Source organism: Oncorhynchus clarkii, chromosome 9 (genome assembly GCF_045791955.1).
Source record: "Oncorhynchus clarkii lewisi isolate Uvic-CL-2024 chromosome 9, UVic_Ocla_1.0, whole genome shotgun sequence".
Lineage (NCBI taxonomy): Eukaryota > Metazoa > Chordata > Actinopteri > Salmoniformes > Salmonidae > Oncorhynchus > Oncorhynchus clarkii.
In genome coordinates this window covers 1,309,930-1,334,408 of record NC_092155.1, presented here as the reverse complement: position 1 = coordinate 1,334,408, position 24,479 = coordinate 1,309,930, and the positions used below count along the sequence as shown (strand labels likewise).

Sequence of the window (24,479 nt, the reverse complement as noted above, 5' to 3'; positions counted from 1 at the left end):
GGTCATATTAGTTTGAAGCTGAGTCTCCTCTTTCCAGAGTGGGGTCATATTAGTTTGCAGCTGAGAGTCTCCTCTTTCCATAGTGGGAGTCTCATCTTTCCATAGGGGGGGGGGGGGGGGGGTCAAATTAGTTTGTATCTGAGTCTCCTTTCCATAGTGGGGTCATTTTAGTTTGTAGCGGAGAGTTTCCCCTTTCCATAGTGGGGTCATATTAGTTTGTAGCTGAGTCCTGTATCCAGAGTGGGGTCATATTAGTTTGTAGCTGAGAGTCTCCTCTTTCCATAGTGGGGTCATATTAGTTTGTAGCTGAGAGGCTCCCCTTTCCATAGTGGGGTCATATTAGTTTGTACCTGAGAGTCTTCCCTTTCCATAGTGGGGCCATATTAGTTTGAAGCTGAGGCTCCTCTTTCCAGAGTGGGGTCATATTAGTTTGTAGCTGAGTCTCCTCTTTCCATAGTGGGGTCATATTAGTTTGTCGCTGAGTCTCATCTTTCCATAAGGGGGGTCAAATTAGTTTGTATCTGAGTCTCATCTTTCCATAGTGGGGTCCTATTAGTTTGTAGCTGAGTCCTGTTTCCAGAGTGGGGTCAAATTAGTTTGTAGCTGGGTCTCCTTTCCATAGTGGGGTCATATTAGTTTGTAGCTGAGTCTCCCCTTTCCATAGTAGGGTTATATTAGTCTGTATCTGAGAGTCTCCTGTTTCCATAGTGGGGTCAAATTAGTTTGTAGCTGGGTCTCCTTTCCATAGTGGGGTCATATTAGTTTGTAGCTGAGTCTCCCCTTTCCATAGTGGGGTTATATTAGTTTGTATCTGAGAGTCTCCTCTTTCCATAGTGGGGTCATATTAGTTTGTAGCTGAGAGTCTCTCCTTTCCATAATGGGGTCATATTAGTCTGTATCTGAGAGTCTCCTCTTTCCATATTGGGGTGATATTAGTTTGTAGCTGAGAGTCTCCTATTTCCATAGTGGGGTCATATTAGTTTGTAGCTGAGTCCTGTTTCCAGAGTGGGGTCAAATTAGTTTGTAGCTGGGTCTCCTTTCCATAGTGGGGTCATATTAGTTTGTAGCTGAGAGTCTCCCCTTTCCATAGTGGGGTCATATTAGTTTGTATCTGAGTCTCCTCTTTCCATAGTGGGGTCATATTAGTTTGTAGCTGAGAGGCTCCTCTTTCCATAGTGGGGTCATATTAGTTTGAGGCTGAGTCTCCTCTTTCCAGAGTGGGGTCATATTAGTTTGTAGCTGAGAGTCTCCTCTTTCCAGAGTGGGGTCAAATTAGTTTGTAGCTGAGTGCTCCTTTCCAAAGCGGGGTCATTTTAGGTAGTAGCTGAGAGTCTCCCATTCCCATAGTTGGGTTATATTCATTTGTATCAGAGTCTCCCCTTTCCACAGTGGGGTCATATTAGTTTGAAGCTGAGTCTCCTCTTTCCAGAGTGGGGTCATATTAGTTTGTAGCTGAGCGTCTCCTCTTTCCATAGTGGGGTCATATTAGTTTGTAGCTGAGTCTCATCTTTCCATAGGGGGGGGGGGGGGTTCAAATTAGTTTGTATCTGAGTCTCCTTTCCATAGTGGGGTCATTTTAGTTTGTAGCGGAGAGTCTCCCCTTTCCATAGTGGGGTCATATTAGTTTGTAGCTGAGAGTCTCGCCTTTCCGTAATGGGGTCATATTAGTTTTTAGCTGAGAGTCTCCTCTTTCCATAGTGGGGTCATATTAGTATGTAGCTGAGTCCTGTATCCAGAGTGGGGTCATATTAGTTTGTAGCTGAGAGTCTCCTCTTTCCATAGTGGGGTCATATTAGTTTGTAGCTGAGAGGCTCCCCTTTCCATAGTGGGGTCATATTAGTTTGTACCTGAGAGTCTCCCCTTTCCATAGTGGGGCCATATTAGTTTGAAGCTGAGGCTCCTCTTTCCAGAGTGGGGTCATATTAGTTTGTAGCTGAGTCTCCTCTTTCCATAGTGGGGTCATATTAGTTTGTCGCTGAGTCTCATCTTTCCATAAGGGGGGTCAAATTAGTTTGTATCTGAGTCTCCTTTCCATAGTGGGGTCATTTTAGTTTGTAGCTGAGAGTCTCCCATTTCCATAGTGGGGTCATATTAGTTTGTAGCTGAGAGTCTCTCCTTTCCATAGTGGGGTCATATTAGTTTGTATCTGAGAGTCTCCTATTTCCATATTGGGGTCAAATTAGTTTGTAGCTGAGAGTCTCCCCTTTCCATAATGGGGTCATATTAGTTTGTAGCTGAGTCCTGTTTCCAGAGTGGGGTCAAATTAGTTTGTAGCTGAGTGCTCCTTTCCAAAGCGGGGTCATTTTAGGTAGTAGCTGAGAGTCTCCCCTTTCCACAGTGGGGTCATATTAGTTTGTATCTGAGTCTCCCCTTTCCATAGTGGGGTCATGTTAGTTTGTAGCTCATAGTCTCCCCTTTCCATAGTGAGGTTATATTAGTTTGAATCTGAGAGTCTCCTATTTCCAAAGTGGGGTGATATTAGTTTGTAGCTGAGAGTCTCTCCTTTCCATAATGGGGTCATATTAGTTTGTAGCTGAGAGACTCTCCTTTCCATAATGGGGTCATATTAGTTTGTAGCTGAGAGTCTTCTCTTTCCATAGTGGGGTCATATTAGTTTGTAGCTGAGAGTCTTTCCTTTCCATATTGGGGTGATATTAGTTTGTAGCTGAGAGTCTCCTATTTCCATAGTGGGGTCATATTAGTTTGTAGCTGAGTCCTGTTTCCAGAGTGGGGTCAAATTAGTTTGTAGCTGGGTCTCCTTTCCATAGTGGGGTCATAATAGTTTGTAGCTGAGAGTCTCCCCTTTCCATAGTGGGGTCATATTAGTTTGTATCTGAGTCTCCTCTTTCCATAGTGGGGTCATATTAGTTTGTAGCTGAGAGGCTCATCTTTCCATAGTGGGGTCATATTAGTTTGAAGCTGAGTCTCCTCTTTCCATAGTGGGGTCATATTAGTTTGTAGCTGAGTCTCATCTTTCCATAGGGGGGGGGGGGGGGGTCAAATTAGTTTGTATCTGAGTCTCCTTTCCATAGTGGGGTCATATTAGTTTGTAGCTGAGAGTCTCCCCTTTCCGTAATGGGGTCATATTAGTTTGTAGCTGAGAGTCTCCTCTTTCCATAGTGGGGTCATATTAGTATGTAGCTGAGTCCTGTATCCAGAGTGGGGTCATATTAGTTAGTAGCTGAGAGCCTCCTCTTTCCATAGTGGGGTCATATTAGTTTGTAGCTGAGAGGCTCCCCTTTCCATAGTGGGGTCATATTAGTTTGTAGCTGAGAGGCTCCCCTTTCCATAGTGGGGTCATATTAGTTTGTACCTGAGAGTCTCCCCTTTCCATAGTGGGGCCATATTAGTTTGAAGCTGAGGCTCCTCTTTCCAGAGTGGGGTCATATTAGTTTGTAGCTGATTCTCTCCTCTTTCCAGAGTGGGGTCAAATTAGTTTGTAGCTGAGTGCTCCTTTCCAAAGCGGGGTCATTTTAGGTAGTAGCTGAGAGTCTCCCCTTTCCACAGTGGGGTCATATTAGTTTGTATCTGAGTCTCCCCTTTCCATAGTGGGGTCATGTTAGTTTGTAGCTCATAGTCTCCCCTTTCCATAGTGAGGTTATATTAGTTTGAATCTGAGAGTCTCCTATTTCCAAAGTGGGGTGATATTAGTTTGTAGCTGAGAGTCTCTCCTTTCCATAATGGGGTCATATTAGTTTGTAGCTGAGAGACTCTCCTTTCCATAATGGGGTCATATTAGTTTGTAGCTGAGAGTCTTCTCTTTCCATAGTGGGGTCATATTAGTTTGTAGCTGAGAGTCTTTCCTTTCCATATTGGGGTGATATTAGTTTGTAGCTGAGAGTCTCCTATTTCCATAGTGGGGTCATATTAGTTTGTAGCTGAGTCCTGTTTCCAGAGTGGGGTCAAATTAGTTTGTAGCTGGGTCTCCTTTCCATAGTGGGGTCATAATAGTTTGTAGCTGAGAGTCTCCCCTTTCCATAGTGGGGTCATATTAGTTTGTATCTGAGTCTCCTCTTTCCATAGTGGGGTCATATTAGTTTGTAGCTGAGAGGCTCATCTTTCCATAGTGGGGTCATATTAGTTTGAAGCTGAGTCTCCTCTTTCCATAGTGGGGTCATATTAGTTTGTAGCTGAGTCTCATCTTTCCATAGGGGGGGGGGGGGGGGGGGGTCAAATTAGTTTGTATCTGAGTCTCCTTTCCATAGTGGGGTCATATTAGTTTGTAGCTGAGAGTCTCCCCTTTCCGTAATGGGGTCATATTAGTTTGTAGCTGAGAGTCTCCTCTTTCCATAGTGGGGTCATATTAGTATGTAGCTGAGTCCTGTATCCAGAGTGGGGTCATATTAGTTTGTAGCTGAGAGCCTCCTCTTTCCATAGTGGGGTCATATTAGTTTGTAGCTGAGAGGCTCCCCTTTCCATAGTGGGGTCATATTAGTTTGTAGCTGAGAGGCTCCCCTTTCCATAGTGGGGTCATATTAGTTTGTACCTGAGAGTCTCCCCTTTCCATAGTGGGGCCATATTAGTTTGAAGCTGAGGCTCCTCTTTCCAGAGTGGGGTCATATTAGTTTGTAGCTGATTCTCTCCTCTTTCCAGAGTGGGGTCAAATTAGTTTGTAGCTGAGTGCTCCTTTCCAAAGCGGGGTCATTTTAGGTAGTAGCTGAGAGTCTCCCCTTTCCACAGTGGGGTCATATTAGTTTGTATCTGAGTCTCCCCTTTCCATAGTGGGGTCATGTTAGTTTGTAGCTCATAGTCTCCCCTTTCCATAGTGAGGTTATATTAGTTTGAATCTGAGAGTCTCCTATTTCCAAAGTGGGGTGATATTAGTTTGTAGCTGAGAGTCTCTCCTTTCCATAATGGGGTCATATTAGTTTGTAGCTGAGAGACTCTCCTTTCCATAATGGGGTCATATTAGTTTGTAGCTGAGAGTCTTCTCTTTCCATAGTGGGGTCATATTAGTTTGTAGCTGAGAGTCTTTCCTTTCCATATTGGGGTGATATTAGTTTGTAGCTGAGAGTCTCCTATTTCCATAGTGGGGTCATATTAGTTTGTAGCTGAGTCCTGTTTCCAGAGTGGGGTCAAATTAGTTTGTAGCTGGGTCTCCTTTCCATAGTGGGGTCATAATAGTTTGTAGCTGAGAGTCTCCCCTTTCCATAGTGGGGTCATATTAGTTTGTATCTGAGTCTCCTCTTTCCATAGTGGGGTCATATTAGTTTGTAGCTGAGAGGCTCATCTTTCCATAGTGGGGTCATATTAGTTTGAAGCTGAGTCTCCTCTTTCCATAGTGGGGTCATATTAGTTTGTAGCTGAGTCTCATCTTTCCATAGGGGGGGGGGGGGGGGGGGGGGGGGTCAAATTAGTTTGTATCTGAGTCTCCTTTCCATAGTGGGGTCATATTAGTTTGTAGCTGAGAGTCTCCCCTTTCCGTAATGGGGTCATATTAGTTTGTAGCTGAGAGTCTCCTCTTTCCATAGTGGGGTCATATTAGTATGTAGCTGAGTCCTGTATCCAGAGTGGGGTCATATTAGTTTGTAGCTGAGAGCCTCCTCTTTCCATAGTGGGGTCATATTAGTTTGTAGCTGAGAGGCTCCCCTTTCCATAGTGGGGTCATATTAGTTTGTAGCTGAGAGGCTCCCCTTTCCATAGTGGGGTCATATTAGTTTGTACCTGAGAGTCTCCCCTTTCCATAGTGGGGCCATATTAGTTTGAAGCTGAGGCTCCTCTTTCCAGAGTGGGGTCATATTAGTTTGTAGCTGATTCTCTCCTCTTTCCATAGTGGGGTCATATTAGTTTGTCGCTGAGTCTCATCTTTCCATAAGGGGGGTCAAATTAGTTTGTATCTGAGTCTCCTCTCCATAGTGGGGTCATTTTAGTTTCAAGCTGAGTCATCTTTCCATAGTGGGGTCCTATTAGTTTGTAGCTGAGTCCTGTTTCCAGAGTGGGGTCAAATTAGTTTGTAGCTGGGTCTCCTTTCCATAGTGGGGTCATATTAGTTTGTAGCTGAGTCTCCCCTTTCCATAGTAGGGTTATATTAGTCTGTATCTGAGAGGTCTCCTGTTTCCATAGTGGGGTCAAATTAGTTTGTAGCTGGGTCTCCTTTCCATAGTGGGGTCATATTAGTTTGTAGCTGAGTCTCCCCTTTCCACAGTGGGGTTATATTAGTTTGTATCTGAGAGTCTCCTCTTTCCATTTTGGGTTCATATGAGTTTTTGGCTGAGAATCTCCCCTTTCCATAGTGGGGTCATATTAGTTTGTAGCTGAGAGTCTCCCCTTTCCATAGTGGGGTCATATTAGTTTGTAGCTGAGAATCTCCTCTTTCCATTTTGGGTTCACATGAGTTTTTGGCTGAGAGTCTCCCCTTTCCATAGAGGGGTCATATTAGTTTGTAGCTGAGAGTCTCCTCTTTCCATAGTGGGGTCATATTAGTTTGTATCTGAAAGTCTCCTCTTTCCATAGTGGGATCATATTAGTTTGTATCTGAGAGTCTCCTCTTTCCATAGTGGGATCATATTAGTTTGTATCTGAGAGTCTCCTCTTTCCATAGTGGGGTCATATTAGTTTGTAGCTGAGTCTCCTCTTTCCATAGTGGGGTCATATTAGTTTGTAGCTGAGTCTCCTCTTTCCATAGTGGGGTCATATTAGTTTGTATCTGAGTCTCCTCTTTCCAAAGTGGGGTCATATTAGTCTGTATCTGAGTCTCTTCTTTCCATAGTGGGGTCATATTAGTTTGTATCTGAGTCTCCTCTTTCCAAAGTGGGGTAATATTAGTCTGTATCTGAGTCTCTTCTTTCCATATTGGGGAAATAGCAGTTGTTTGTATTATGTTAATTAGATTAATGTATATGTGTCAATATACTATTAATTGTTATCTCTGTTACTGTGGTGCAGCTCAGTGTTTCCATCATGTACCATATTGATAGTCCTATCTGTGTGTTTCAGTGTTTACATCATGTACCATAGTGATAGTTCTCTCTGTGTATTTCAGTGTTTACATCATGTACCATAGTGATAGTTCTCTCTGTGTGTTTCAGTGTTTCCATCATGTAGCATAGTGATAGTTCTCTCTGTGTGTTTCAGTGTTTACATCATGTACCATAGTGATAGTTATCTCTCTGTGTTTCAGTGTTTACATCATGTACCATAGTGATAGTTCTCTCTGTGTGTTTCAGTGTTTACATAATGTACCATAGTGATAGTTCTCTTTGTGTGTTTCAGTGTTTACATCATGTACCATAGTGATTGTTCTCTCTGTGTGTTTCAGTGCTGTTGAGTACTCTGGTATACTGTAGCCTCGGACAAGGTGGAGGTGAGTACATTTCTCTATATTCCTCACCTGTCCTATAATAGTAACATTTCTCTATATTCATCACCTTTTCTATAATAGTAACATTTCTCTATATTCATCACCTGTTCTATAATAGTAACATTTCTCTATATCCATCACCTGTTCTATAATATTAACATTTCTCTATATTCATCACCTGTTCTATAATAGTAACATTTCTCTATATTCATCACCTGTTCTATAATAGTAACATTTCTCTATATTGATCACCTGTTCTATAATAGTATAATTTGTCTATATTCATCACCTGTTCTATAATTGTAAAATGTCTCTTCATTCATTACTCTGTGATGTGAGATAATATCTATATATATCTCCATACTACCCTTCATTTGTATGGGTTAATATCACTATCACTAACCCTATCTACCCCACACTAACCCTATCTACCCCACACTAACCCTATCTACCCCACACTAACCCTATCTACCCCACACTAACCCTATCTACCCCACACTAACCCTATCTACCCCACACTAACCCTATCTACCCCACACTAACCCTATCTACCCCACACTAACCCTATCTACCCCACACTAACCCTATCTACCCCACACTAACCCTATCTACCCCACACTAACCCTATCTACCCCACACTAACCCTATCTACCCCACACTAACCCTATCTACCCCACACTAACCCTATCTACCCCACACTAACCCTATCTACCCCACACTAACCCTATCTACCCCACACTAACCCTATCTACCCCACACTAACCCTATCTACCCCACACTAACCCTATCTACCCCACACTAACCCTATCTACCCCACACTAACCCTATCTACCCCACACTAACCCTATCTACCCCACACTAACCCTATCTACCCCACACTAACCCTATCTACCCCACACTAACCCTATCTACCCCACACTAACCCTATCTACCCCACACTAACCCTATCTACCCCACACTAACCCTATCTACCCCACACTAACCCTATCTACCCCACACTAACCCTATCTACCCCACACTAACCCTATCTACCCCACACTAACCCTATCTACCCCACACTAACCCTATCTACCCCACACTAACCCTATCTACCCCACACTAACCCTATCTACCCCACACTAACCCTATCTACCCCACACTAACCCTATCTACCCCACACTAACCCTATCTACCCCACACTAACCCTATCTACCCCACACTAACCCTATCTACCCCACACTAACCCTATCTACCCCACACTAACCCTATCTACCCCACACTAACCCTATCTACCCCACACTAACCCTATCTACCCCACACTAACCCTATCTACCCCACACTAACCCTATCTACCCCACACTAACCCTATCTACCCCACACTGACCCTATCTACCCCACACTGACCCTATCTACCCCACACTGACCCTATCTACCCCACACTAACCCTATCTACCCCACACTAACCCTATCTACCCCACACTAACCCTATCTACCCCACACTAACCCTATCTACCCCACACTAACCCTATCTACCCCACACTAACCCTATCTACCCCACACTAACCCTATCTACCCCACACTAACCCTATCTACCCCACACTAACCCTATCTACCCCACACTAACCCTATCTACCCCACACTAACCCTATCTACCCCACACTAACCCTATCTACCCCACACTAACCCTATCTACCCCACACTAACCCTATCTACCCCACACTAACCCTATCTACCCCACACTAACCCTATCTACCCCACACTAACCCTATCTACCCCACACTAACCCTATCTACCCCACACTAACCCTATCTACCCCACACTAACCCTATCTACCCCACACTAACCCTATCTACCCCACACTAACCCTATCTACCCCACACTAACCCTATCTACCCCACACTAACCCTATCTACCCCACACTAACCCTATCTACCCCACACTAACCCTATCTACCCCACACTAACCCTATCTACCCCACACTAACCCTATCTACCCCACACTAACCCTATCTACCCCACACTAACCCTATCTACCCCACACTAACCCTATCTACCCCACACTAACCCTATCTACCCCACACTAACCCTATCTACCCCACACTAACCCTATCTACCCCACACTAACCCTATCTACCCCACACTAACCCTATCTACCCCACACTAACCCTATCTACCCCACACTAACCCTATCTACCCCACACTAACCCTATCTACCCCACACTAACCCTATCTACCCCACACTAACCCTATCTACCCCACACTAACCCTATCTACCCCACACTAACCCTATCTACCCCACACTAACCCTATCTACCCCACACTAACCCTATCTACCCCACACTAACCCTATCTACCCCACACTAACCCTATCTACCCCACACTAACCCTATCTACCCCACACTAACCCTATCTACCCCACACTAACCCTATCTACCCCACACTAACCCTATCTACCCCACACTAACCCTATCTACCCCACACTAACCCTATCTACCCCACACTAACCCTATCTACCCCACACTAACCCTATCTACCCCACACTAACCCTATCTACCCCACACTAACCCTATCTACCCCACACAAACCCTATCTACCCCACACTAACCCTATCTACCCCACACTAACCCTATCTACCCCACACTAACCCTATCTACCCCACACTAACCCTATCTACCCCACACTAACCCTATCTACCCCACACTAACCCTATCTACCCCACACTAACCCTATCTACCCCACACTAACCCTATCTACCCCACACTAACCCTATCTACCCCACACTAACCCTATCTACCCCACACTAACCCTATCTACCCCACACTAACCCTATCTACCCCACACTAACCCTATCTACCCCACACTAACCCTATCTACCCCACACTAACCCTATCTACCCCACACTAACCCTATCTACCCCACACTAACCCTATCTACCCCACACTAACCCTATCTACCCCACACTAACCCTATCTACCCCACACTAACCCTATCTACCCCACACTAACCCTACCTACCCCACACTAACCCTACCTACCCCTACACTAACCCTACCTACCCTACACTAACACTACCTACCCCTACAGTAACCCTACCTACCCTACAGTAACCCTACCTACCCCTACACTAACCCTACCTACCCTACACTAACACGACCTACCCTACACTAACACGACCTACCCTACACTAACACTACCTACCCTACAGTAACCCTACCTACCCCTACACTAACACTACCTACCCTACACTAACACTACCTACACCTACACTAACCCTACCTACCCTACACTAACACTACCTACCCCTACACTAACCCTACCTACCCCTACACTAACACTACCTACCCCTACACTAACCCTACCTACCCTACACTAACCCTACCTACCCTACACTAACCCTACCTACCCCTACACTAACCCTACCTACCCTACACTAACCCTACCTACCCCTACACTAACCCTACCTACCCTACACTAACCCTACCTACCCTACAGTAACCTTACCTACCCTACACTAACCCGACCTACCCCTACACTAACCCGACCTACCCTACAGTAACCCTACCTACCCTACACTAACACTACCTTCCCATACACTAACCCTACCTTCCCACACACTAACCCTACCTACCCACACACTAACCCTACCTACCCTACACTAACCCTACCTACCCTACACTAACCCTACCTACCCATACACTAACCCTACCTACCCTACACTAACCCTACCTACCCTACACTAACCCTACCTACCCTACACTAACCCTACCTACCCTACACTAACCCTACCTACCCTACACTAACCCTACCTACCCCTACACTAACCCTACCTACCCTACAGTAACCCTACCTACCCTACAATAACACTACCTACCCCTACACTAACCCTACCTACCCTACACTAACCCTACCTACCCTACACTAAACCTACCTACCCCTACACTAACCCTACCTACCCTACACTAACCCTACCTACCCCTACACTAACCCTACCTACCCCTACACTAACCCTACCTACCCTACAGTAACCTTACCTACCCTACACTAACCCTACCTACCCCTACACTAAACCTACCTACCCATACACTAACCCTTACTACCCTACACTAACCCTACCTACCCATACACTAACCCTACCTACCCTACACTAACCCTACCTACCCTACACTAACCCTACCTACCCTACACTAACCCTACCTACCCATACACTAACCCTACCTACCCATACACTAACCCTACCTACCCTACACTAACCCTACCTACCCTACACTAACCCTACCTACCCTACACTAACTCTACCTAACCCTACACTAACCCTACCTACCCTACAGTAACCCTACCTACCCTACAATAACACTACCTACCCCTACACTAACTCTACCTACCCTACACTAACCCTACCTACCCTACACTAAACCTACCTACCCCTACACTAACCCTACCTACCCCTACACTAACAATACCTACCCTACCCCTACACTAACCCTACATACCCTACACTAACCCTACCTACCCCTACACTAACCCTACCTACCCCTACACTAACCCTACCTACCCTACAGTAACCTTACCTACCCTACACTAACCCTACCTACCCCTACACTAACCCTACCTACCCTACAGTAACACTCCCTACCCATACACTAACCCTACCTACCCTACAGTAACCCAACCTACCCTACACTAACACTACCTACCCATACACTAATAATACCTACCCTACACAAACCCTACCTACCCTACACTAACCCTACCTACCCTACACTAACCCTACCTACCCCTACACTAACCCTACCTACCCTACACTAACACTACCTACCCTACACTAACCCTACCTACCTAAACTAACCCTACCTACCCATACACTAACCCTACCTACCCTACACTAACCCTACCTACCCTACACTAACCTTACCTACCCTACACTAACACTACCTACCCATACACTAACCCTACCTACCCTACAGTAACCCTACCTACCCTACACTAACCCTACCTACCCCTACACTAACCCTACCTACCCTACACTAACCCTACCTAACCATACACTAACCCTACCTACCCTACACTAACCCTACCTACCCATACACTAACCCTACCTACCCTACGCTAACCCTACCTACCCTACGCTTACCTTACCTACCCATACACTAACCCTACCTACCCTACACTAACCCTACCTATCCTACACTAACCCTACCTACCCTACACTAACCCTACATACTCTACACTAACCCTACCTACCCTACACTAACCCTACCTACCCTACACTAACCCTACCTACCCCTACACTAACCCTACCTACCCTACACTAACCCTACCTACCCCTACACTAACCCTACCTACACCAAACCAGCACTACCTACCTACACCAAACCAGCACTACCTACCTACACTAACCCTACCTACCCTACAGTAACCCTACCTACCCCTACACTAACCCTACCTACCCTACACTAACACGACCTACCCTACACTAACCCTACCTACCCTACAGTAACCCTACCTACCCCTACACTAACACTACCTACCCTACACTAACACTACCTACCCCTACACTAACCCTACCTACCCCTAAACTAACCCTACCTACCCCTACACTAACCCTACCTACCCTACACTAACACTACCTACACCTACACTAACCCTACCTACCCTACACTAACACTACATACCCCTACACTAACCTTACCTACCCTACACTAACCCTACCTACCCTACACTAACCCTACCTACCCCTACACTAACCCTACCTACCCTACACTAACCCTACCTACCCCTACGGTAACCTTACCTACCCTACACTAACCCTACCTACCCCTACACTAACCCTACCTACCCTACAGTAACCTTACCTACCCTACACTAACACTACCTACCCATACACTAACCCTACCTACCCTACACTAACCCTACCTACCCATACACTAACCCTACCTACCCTACATTAACCCTACCTACCCTACACTAACCCTACCTACCCATACACTAACCCTTACTACCCTACACTAACCCTACCTACCCATACACTAACCCTACCTACCCTACACTAACCCTACCTACCCTACACTAACCCTACCTAACCTACACTAACCCTACCTACCCCTACACTAACCCTACCTACCCTACAGTAACCCTACCTACCCTACAGTAACACTACCTACCCCTACACTAACCCTACCTACCCTACACTAACCCTACCTACCCTACACTAAACCTACCTACCCCTACACTAACCCTACCTACCCCTACACTAACAATACCTACCCTACCCCTACACTAACCCTACCTACCCCTACACTAACCCTACCTACCCCTACACTAACCCTACCTACCCTACAGTAACCTTACCTACCCCTACACTAACCCTACCTACCCTACAGTAACCTTAACTACCCTACACTAACACTACCTACCCATACACTAACCCTACCTACCCTACAGTAACCCTACCTACCCTACACTAACACTACCTACCCATACACTAATAATACCTACCCTACACTAACCCTACCTACCCTACACTAACCCTACCTACCCTGCACTAACCCTACCTACCCCTACACTAACCCTACCTACCCTACACTAACACTACCTACCCTACACTAACCCTACCTACCCTAAACTAACCCTACCTACCCATACACTAACCCTACCTACCCTACACTAACCCTACCTACCCTACACTAACCCTACCTACCCCAAAACTAACCCTACCTACCCTACACTAACACTACCTACCCATACACTAACCCTACCTACCCTACAGTAACCCTACCTACCCTACACTAACACTACCTACCCATACACTAATCCTACCTACCCTACACTAACCCTACCTACCCATACACTAACCCTACCTACCCATACACTAACCCTACCTACCCATACACTAACCCTACCTACCCATACACTAACCCTACCTACCCTACACTAACCCTACCTACCCTACACTAACCCTACCTACCCATACACTAACCCTACCTACCCTACACTAACCCTACCTACCCCTACACTAACCCTACCTACCCCTACACTAACCCTACCTACCCTACAGTAACCTTACCTACCCTACACTAACCCTACCTACCCCTACACTAACCCTACCTACCCTACAGTAACCTTAACTACCCTACACTAACACTACCTACCCATACACTAACCCTACCTACCCTTCAGTAACCCTACCTACCCTACACTAACACCACCTACCCATACACTAATAATACCTACCCTACACTAACCCTACCTACCCTACACTAACCCTACCTACCCTACACTAACCCTACCTACCCCTACACTAACCCTACCTACCCTACACTAACACTACCTACCCTACACTAACCCTACCTACCCTAAACTAACCCTACCTACCCATACACTAACCCTACCTACCCTACACTAACCCTACCTACCCTACACTAACCCTACCTACCCCAAAACTAATCCTACCTACCCTACAGTAACCTTACCTACCCTACACTAACACTACCTACCCATACACTAACCCTACCTACCCTACGCTAACACTACCTACCCATACACTAATCCTACCTACCCTACACTAACCCTACCTACCCATACACTAACCCTACCTACCCATACACTAACCCTACCTACCCATACACTAACCCTACCTACCCATACACTAACCCTACCTACCCATACACTAACCCTACCTACTCTACACTAACCCTACCTACCCTACACTAACCCTACCTACCCTACACTAACCCTACCTACCCCTACACTAACCCTACCTACACCAAACTAACACTACCTACCTACACTAACCCTACCTACCCTACAGTAACCCTACCTACCCCTACACTAACCCTACCTACCCTACACTAACACGACCTACCCTACACTAACCCTACCTACCCTACAGTAACCCTACCTACCCCTACACTAACACTACCTACCCTACACTAACACTACCTACCCCTACACTAACCCTACCTACCCCTAAACTAACCCTACCTACCCCTACACTAACCCTACCTACCCTACACTAACACTACCTACACCTACACTAACCCTACCTACCCTACACTAACACTACCTACCCCTACACTAACCCTACCTACCCTACACTAACCCTACCTACCCTACACTAACCCTAGCTACCCCTACACTAACCCTACCTACCCTACACTAACCCTACCTACCCCTACAGTAACCTTACCTACCCTACACTAACCCTACCTACCCCTACACTAACCCTACCTACCCTACAGTAACCTTACCTACCCTACACTAACACTACCTACCCATACACTAACCCTACCTACCCTACACTAACCCTACCTACCCATACACTAACCCTACCTACCCTACATTTACCCTACCTACCCTACACTAACCCTACCTACCCTACACTAACCCTACCTACCCTACACTAACCCTACCTACCCATACACTAACCCTACCTACCCTACACTAACCCTACCTACCCTACACTAACCCTACCTAACCTACACTAACCCTACCTACCCCTACACTAACCCTACCTACCCTACAGTAACCCTACCTACCCTACAATAACACTACCTACCCCTACACTAACCCTACCTACCCTACACTAACCCTACCTACCCTACACTAAACCTACCTACCCCTACACTAACCCTACCTACCCCTACACTAACAATACCTACCCTACCCCTACACTAACCCTACATACCCTACACTAACCCTACCTACCCCTACACTAACCCTACCTACCCCTACACTAACCCTACCTACCCTACAGTAACCTTACCTACCCTACACTAACCCTACCTACCCCTACACTAACCCTACCTACCCTACAGTAACCTTAACTACCCTACACTAACACTACCTACCCATACACTAACCCTACCTACCCTACAGTAACCCTACCTACCCTACACTAACACTACCTACCCATACACTAATAATACCTACCCTACACTAACCCTACCTACCCTACACTAACCCTACCTACCCTACACTAACCCTACCTACCCCTACACTAACCCTACCTACCCTACACTAACACTACCTACCCTACACTAACCCTACCTACCCTAAACTAACCCTACCTACCCATACACTAACCCTACCTACCCTACACTAACCCTACCTACCCTACACTAACCCTACCTACCCCAAAACTAACCCTACCTACCCTACACTAACACTACCTACCCTACACTAACACTACCTACCCATACACTAACCCTACCTACCCTACAGTAACCCTACCTACCCTACACTAACACTACCTACCCATACACTAATCCTACCTACCCTACACTAACCCTACCTACCCATACACTAACCCTACCTACCCATACACTAACCCTACCTACCCATACACTAACCCTACCTACCCATACACTAACCCTACCTACCCTACACTAACCCTACCTACCCATACACTAACCCTACCTACCCTACACTAACCCTACCTACCCCTACACTAACCCTACCTACCCCTACACTAACCCTACCTACCCTACAGTAACCTTACCTACCCTACACTAACCCTACCTACCCCTACACTAACCCTACCTACCCTACAGTAACCTTAACTACCCTACACTAACACTACCTACCCATACACTAACCCTACCTACCCTACAGTAACCCTACCTACCCTACACTAACACTACCTACCCATACACTAATAATACCTACCCTACACTAACCCTACCTACCCTACACTAACCCTACCTACCCTACACAAACCCTACCTACCCCTACACTAACCCTACCTACCCTACACTAACACTACCTACCCTACACTAACCCTACCTACCCTAAACTAACCCTACCTACCCATACACTAACCCTACCTACCCTACACTAACCCCACCTACCCTACACTAACCCTACCTACCCCAAAACTAACCCTACCTACCCTACAGTAACCTTACCTACCCTACACTAACACTACCTACCCATACACTAACCCTACCTACCCTACAGTAACCCTACCTACCCTACACTAACACTACCTACCCATACACTAATCCTACCTACCCTACACTAACCCTACCTACCCATACACTAACCCTACCTACCCATACACTAACCCTACCTACCCATACACTAACCCTACCTACCCATACACTAACCCTACCTACCCATACACTAACCCTACCTACCCTACACTAACCCTACCCATACACTAACCCTACCTACCCTACGCTAACCCTACCTACCCTACGCTAACCCTACCTACCCATACACTAACCCTACCTACCCTACACTAACCCTACCTATCCTACACTAACCCTACCTACCCTACACTAACCCTACATACTCTACACTAACCCTACCTACCCTACACTAACCCTACCTACCCTACACTAACCCTACCTACCCCTACACTAACCCTACCTACCCTACACTAACACTACCTACCCTACACTAACCCTACCTACCCTACAGTAACCCTACCTACCCCTACACTAACCCCACCTACCCTACACTAACACTACCTACCCTACACTTACCCTACCTACCCTAAACTAACCCTACCTACCCCTACACTAACCCTACCTACCCTTCACTAACACTACCTACCCTACACTAACACTACCTATCCTACAGTAACCCTACCTACCCTACAGTAACCCTACCTACACATACACTAACCCTACCTACCTTACACTAACCCTACCTACCCTACAGTAAGCCTACCTACCCTACAGTAACCTTACCTACCCTACAGCAACCCTTCCTACCCTACAGTAACCCTACCTACCCTACAGTAACCCTAACTACCCCTACACTAACCCTACCTACCCCTACACTAACCCTACCTACCCTACCTACCCTACACTAACGCTACCTACCCTACACTAACCCTACCTGCCCCACACTAACCCTACCTACCCTACACTAACCCTACCTACCCCTACACTAACCCTACCTACCCCTACACTAACCCTACCTACCCCTACACTAACCCTACCTACCCTACACTAACCCTACCTACCCTACAGTAACCCTACCTACCCCTACACTAACCCCACCTACCCTACACTAACACTACCTACCCTACACTTACCCTACCTACCCTAAACTAACCCTACCTACCCCTACACTAACCCTACCTACCCTACACTAACACTACCTACCCTACACTAACACTACCTATCCTACAGTAACCCTACCTACCCTACAGTAACCCTACCTACCCATACACTAACCCTACCTACCTTACACTAACCCTACCTACCCTACAGTAAGCCTACCTACCCTACAGTAACCCTACCTACCCTACAGTAACCCTTCCTACCCTACAGTAACCCTACCTACCCTACAGTAACCCTACCTACCCCTACACTAACCCTACCTACCCCTACACTAACCCTACCTACCCTACCTACCCTACACTAACCCTACCTACCCTACACTAACCCTACCTGCCCCACACTAACCCTACCTACCCTACACTAACCCTACCTACCCCTACACTAACCCTACCTACCCTACACTAACCCTACCTACCCTACACTAACCCTACCTACCCCTACACTAACCCTACCTGCCCTACACTAACCCTACCTGCCCTACACTAACCCTACCTACCCTACAGTAACCCTACCTACCCCTACACTAACCCTACCTACCCCTACACTAACCCTACCTACCCTACACTAACCCTACCTACCCTACACTAACCCTACCTGCCCTACACTAACCCTACCTACCCTACAGTAACCCTACCTACCCTACACTAACCCTACCTACCCTACACTAACCCTACCTACACTAACCCTACCTACCCTACACTAACCTTACCTACCCTACACTAACCCTACCTACCCTACACTAACACTACCTACCCTACACTAACCCTACCTACCAGAAACTAACCCTACCTACCCTACACTAACCCTACCTACCCCTACACTAACCCTACCTACCCTACACTAACCCTCATGTTAAACAGCCTCAATAGCTGTGTTCCCATTCAGTCTGTATTGAATTTTTTTTTCAATTCAATTCAATTCAAGGGCTTTATTGGCATGGGAAACATGTGTTAACATTGCCAAAGCAAGTGAGGTAGACAACATACAAAGTGAAAAACAACACAAATTAACAACATGACACATACAGAGGTTTCAAAACAGTAAAGACATTACAAATGTCATATTATATATATATATATATATATATATATATATATATATATATATATATATATATATATATATATATATAGATATATATATAGATATATAGATATATAGATATATATATAGATATAGATAGATATATATATATATATAGATAGATATATATAGATATATATAGATATATATATATATATAGATATATAGATATATATATATATATAGATATATATATATATAGATATATATATATATATATATATATATATATATATATATATATATATATATATATATATATATATATACAGTGTTTTAACAATGTACAAATGGTTAAAGGACACAAGATAAAATAAATAAGCATAAATATGGGTTGTATTTACAATGGTGTGTGTTCTTCACTGGTTGCCCTTTTCTCGTGGCAACAGGTCACAAATCTTGCTGCTGTGATGGCACACTGTGGAATTTCACCCAGTAGATATGGGAGTTTTTCAAATTTGGATTTGTTTTCGAATTCTTTGTGGATCTGTGTAATCTGAGGGAAATACGTCTCTCTAATATGGTCATACATTGGGCAGGAGGTTAGGAAGTGCAGCTCAGTTTCCACCTCATTTTGTGGGCAGTGAGCACATAGCCTGTCTTCTCTTGAGAGCCATGTCTGCCTACGGCGGCCTTTCTCAATAGCAAGGCTATGCTCACTGAGTCTGTACATAGTCAAAGCTTTCCTTAATTTTGGGTCAGTCACAGTGGTCAGGTATTCTGCCGCTGTGTACTCTCTGTTTGGGGCCAAATAGCATTCTAGTTTGCTCTGTTTTTTTGTTAATTCTTTCCAATGTGTCAAGTAATTATCTTTTTGTTTTCTCATGATTTGGTTGGGTCTAATTGTGCTGTTGTCCTGGGGCTCTGTAGGGTGTGTTTGTGTTTGTGAACAGAGCCCCAGGACCAGCTTGCTTATGGGACTCTTCTCCAGGTTCATCTCTCTGTAGGTGATGGCTTTGTTATGGAAGGTTTGTGAATCGCTTCCTTTTAGGTGGTTGTAGAATTTAACGGCTCTTTTCTGGATTTTGATAATTAGTGGGTATCGGCCTAATTCTGCTCTGCATGCATTATTTGGTGTTCTACGTTGTACACGGAGGATATTTTTGCAGAATTCTGCGTGCAGAGTCTCAATTTGGTGTTTGTCCCATTTTGTGAAGTCTTGGTTGGTGAGCGGACCCCAGACCTCACAACCATAAAGGGCAATGGGCTCTGACTGATTCAAGTATTTTTAGCCAAATCCTAATTGGTATGTTGAAATTTATGTTTATTTTGATGGCATAGAATGCCCTTCTTGCCTTGTCTCTCAGATCGTTCACAGCTTTGTGGAAGTTACCTGTGGCGCTGATGTTTAGGCCAAGGTATGTATAGTTTTTTGTGTGCTCTAGGGCAACAGTGTCTAGATGGAATTTGTATTTGTGGTCCTGGTGACTGGACCTTTTTTGGAACACCATTATTTTGGTCTTACTGAGATTTACTGTCAGGGCCCAGGTCTGACAGAATCTGTGCATAAGATCTAGGTGCTGATGTAGGCCCTCCTTGGTTGGTGACAGAAGCACCAGATCATCGGCAAACAGCAGACATTTGACTTCGGATTCTAGCAGGGGGAGGCCGGGTGCTGCAGACTTTTCTAGTGCCCGCGCCAATTCGTTGATATATATGTTGAAGAGGGTGGGGCTTAAGCTGCATCCCTATCTAACCCCACGACCCTGTGTGAAGAAATGTGTGTTTTTTGCCAATTTTAACCGCACACTTGTTGTTTGTGTACATGGATTTTATAATGTCGTATGTTTTACTCCCAACACCACTTTCCATCAGTTTGTATAGCAGACCCTCATGCCAGATTGAGTCGAAGGCTTTTTTGAAATCAACAAAGCATGAGAAGACTTTGCCTTTGTTTTGGTTTGTTTGGTTGTCAATTAGGGTGTGCAGGGTGAATACATGGTCTGTTGTACGGTAATTTGGTAAAAAGCCAATTTGACATTTGCTCAGTACATTGTTTTCATTGAGGAAATGAGGTTACTGTTGACACATATTCCACGGTAGTTATTGGGGTCAAATTTGTCTCCACTTTTGTGGATTGGGGTGATCAGTCCTTGGTTCCAAATATTGGGGAAGATGCCAGAGCTAAGTATGATGTTAAAGAGTTTTAGTATAGCCAATTGGAATTTGTTGTCGGTATATTTGATCATTTCATTGAGGATACCATCAACACCACAGGCCTTTTTGGGTTGGAGGGTTTTTATTTTGTCCTGTAACTCATTCAATGTAATTGGAGAATCCAGTGGGTTCTGGTAGTCTTTAACAGCTGATTCTAAGATCTGTATTTGATCATGTACATGTTTTTGCTCTTTATTCTTTGTTATAGAGCCAAAAAGATTGGAGAAGTGGTTTACCCATACATCTCCATTTTGTATAAATAATTCTTTGTGTTGTTTGTTTAGTGTTTTCCAATTTTCCCAGAAGTGGTTAGAGTCTATGGATTCTTCAATTGCATTGAGCTGATTTCTGACATGCTGTTCCTTCTTTTTCCGTAGTGTATTTCTGTATTGTTTTAGTGATTCACCATAGTGAAGGCGTAGACTCAGGTTTTCCGGGTCTCTATGTTTTTGGTTGGACAGGTTTCTCAATTTCTTTCTTAGATTTTTGCATTCTTCATCAAACCATTTGTCATTATTGTTAATTTTCTTCGGTTTTCTATTTGAAATTTTTAGATTTGATAGGGAAGCTGAGAGGTCAAATATACTGTTAAGATTTTCTACTGCCAAGTTTACACCTTCATTATTACAGCGGAACGTTTTACCCAGGAAATTGTCTAAAAGGGATTGAATTTGTTGTTGCCTAATTGTTTTTTGGTAGGTTTCCAAACTGCATTCCTTCCATCTATAGCATTTCTTAATGTTACTCAGTTCCTTTGGCTTTGATGCCTCATGATTGATTATTGCTCTGTTTAAGTAGACTGTGATTTTGCTGTGATCTGATAGGGGTGTCAGTGGGCTGACTGAACGCTCTGAGAGACTCTGGGTTGAGGTCAGTGATAAAGTAGTCTACAGTACTACTGCCAAGAGATGAGCTATAGGTGTACCTACCATAGGAGTCCCCTCGAAGCCTACCGTTGACTATGTACATACCCAGCGTGCGACAGAGCTGCAGGAGTTGTGACCCGTTTTTGTTGGTTATGTTGTCATAGTTGTGCCTAGGGGGGCATATGTGGGAGGGAATGCTGTCACCTCCAGGCAGGTGTTTGTCCCCCTGTGTGCTGAGGGTGTCAGGTTCTTGTCCGGTTCTGGCATTTAGGTCGCCACAGACTAGTACATGTCCCTGGGCCTGGAAATGATTGATTTCCCGCTCCAGGATGGAGAAGCTGTCTTCATTAAAATATGGGGATTCTAGTGGGGGGATATAGGTAGCACACAGGAGGACATTTTTCTCTGTTAGGATAATTTCCTTTTGAATTTCTAGCCAAATGTAGAATGTTCCTGTTTTGATTAATTTAATGGAGTGAGTTAGGTCTGCTCTATACCAAATTAGCATACCCCCGGAGTCCCTTCCCTGTTTCACACCTGGTAGTTTGGTGGATGGGACTACCAGCTCTCTGTAACCTAGAGGGCAACCAGTGGGTCCGTCTCCTCTATACCAGGTTTCTTGCAGGATGACAATGTCTGTATTACCGATTTCTTTGGTGAAGTCCGGGTTTCTGCTCTTTAGGCCAAAGGCAGATGACCTCAGGCCTTGGATATTCCAGGATAATATAGTGAAGGCTTTTTGTTCCATAGAGTGTCCAATGTTGTTGGTCGTGGTTTGGCCTCAGGCCAGTAAGTGTGAGCAGAGCCTGCTGAGCATCTGGTACATCCCATTGGCTTGGGCGAGTGTGAGAGTGGGGGTTGGGACTGTTTGCCCGCTCACTACCTGGGCGTATGTGTGGCTTCCATGTTGAGGCCCTCTTTGCGGGGGTGGGGTGCATGGGGTGGGCAGGAGTGGCATAGGTCTGATCTGAGGGGGCCTAAATGGGGTGTGGGCATGGTTGACGTGGGGGGGTGTTGATTGGTTGGGGTGGGGGTGTGGATGTGTCTGGGTGTACTGTGGTCTGGATGTAATTCCTCTTGGCGTGGGTCCTCTATGTGTAGGTCCAGGGGGGGGTCCTGCAGATCTGGGAGGGTGTCTCGCTGGTCTGGATGGGGTGTCTGTTGCTCCTGTGTGAAGTGTTGGGGATACGTTTGAGAGCGATGTCCTTTAGAGTTCGGGCAAAGGTGGGCACTGCTGCCTTGTAGAGGTGGACCTGGTCATAGAGGCTGTTCAAGTCCAGGGTGGAGTGGTGGGCCAGGAAAACGTTTGGTTTTGAGGCACAGTCACGGGAAATACTTGCATTTACCTGCTGTATTGTGGCAGGGTGGAAGTCTTTTCGTGGTAGCAGGGTGGAGATAACCACTTGTGCGTTGGGGAAAGTAGAAGAAGCCTTTTCAATCACTCCCTTCAGTGCTGTGGCCACTCTTTCCTGCTGTGCTCTCAGGTCGTTTGTGCCTGTGTGTATTATTATGTGGCTGGGTGAGCCTAGTTTGGCTTCAGACAGAAGGTCTAGGGCGCGCTGGGTGTTTGGACACCAGAGTTTAGACACACTGTGTTTGGGAAAAAGTTTTTTTTCTTCTATATATTTCCCATTTGAGTCCATAAGTAGTACAATCTGAGTCTTGTGTTTGTCCTCAGTGGGTGTGGGGGGGTTGTCAAAAGGGCTATCAGGGTGGCTGACAGGGGGGGTGCTCAGAGGGGGTGAGAGCCTCTGGGCTTGGGGTTCTTCATTTGTCTGTTCTGCTGTGATGTCGACTCTATGGTCAGGGTCTGGTGTGGACTGTTCTGCTGTGGTGTCGACTCTATGGTCAGGGTCTGGTGTGTACTGTTCTGCTGTGGTGTCGACTCTATGGTCAGGGTCTGGTGTGGACTGTTCTGCTGTGGTGTCGAGACTTTTGTTGGGTGCTGAGGTGGGCTGTTCTGCTGGCTTCTCTGTGGGGGTGGCCACCTCTCTAGTGGGTTGTTCTCTGTCATATGCCGTCCCCCT

General features: G+C 45.6%; 1 protein-coding gene across 3 annotated transcripts in view; it reads left to right on the top strand.

Annotated features, from left to right (window-relative positions):
• Positions 1–24,479, top strand: part of LOC139415752 (Fc receptor-like protein 5) — a 163,700-nt gene that overhangs the window by 112,367 nt on the left and 26,854 nt on the right. For all 3 annotated transcript variants that reach the window (XM_071163829.1, XM_071163830.1, XM_071163831.1), the window contains exon 2: positions 7,259–7,303. In XM_071163829.1, coding sequence (XP_071019930.1) covers positions 7,259–7,303 — 45 coding nt within the window. The remainder of the gene's footprint in view (positions 1–7,258; positions 7,304–24,479) is intronic.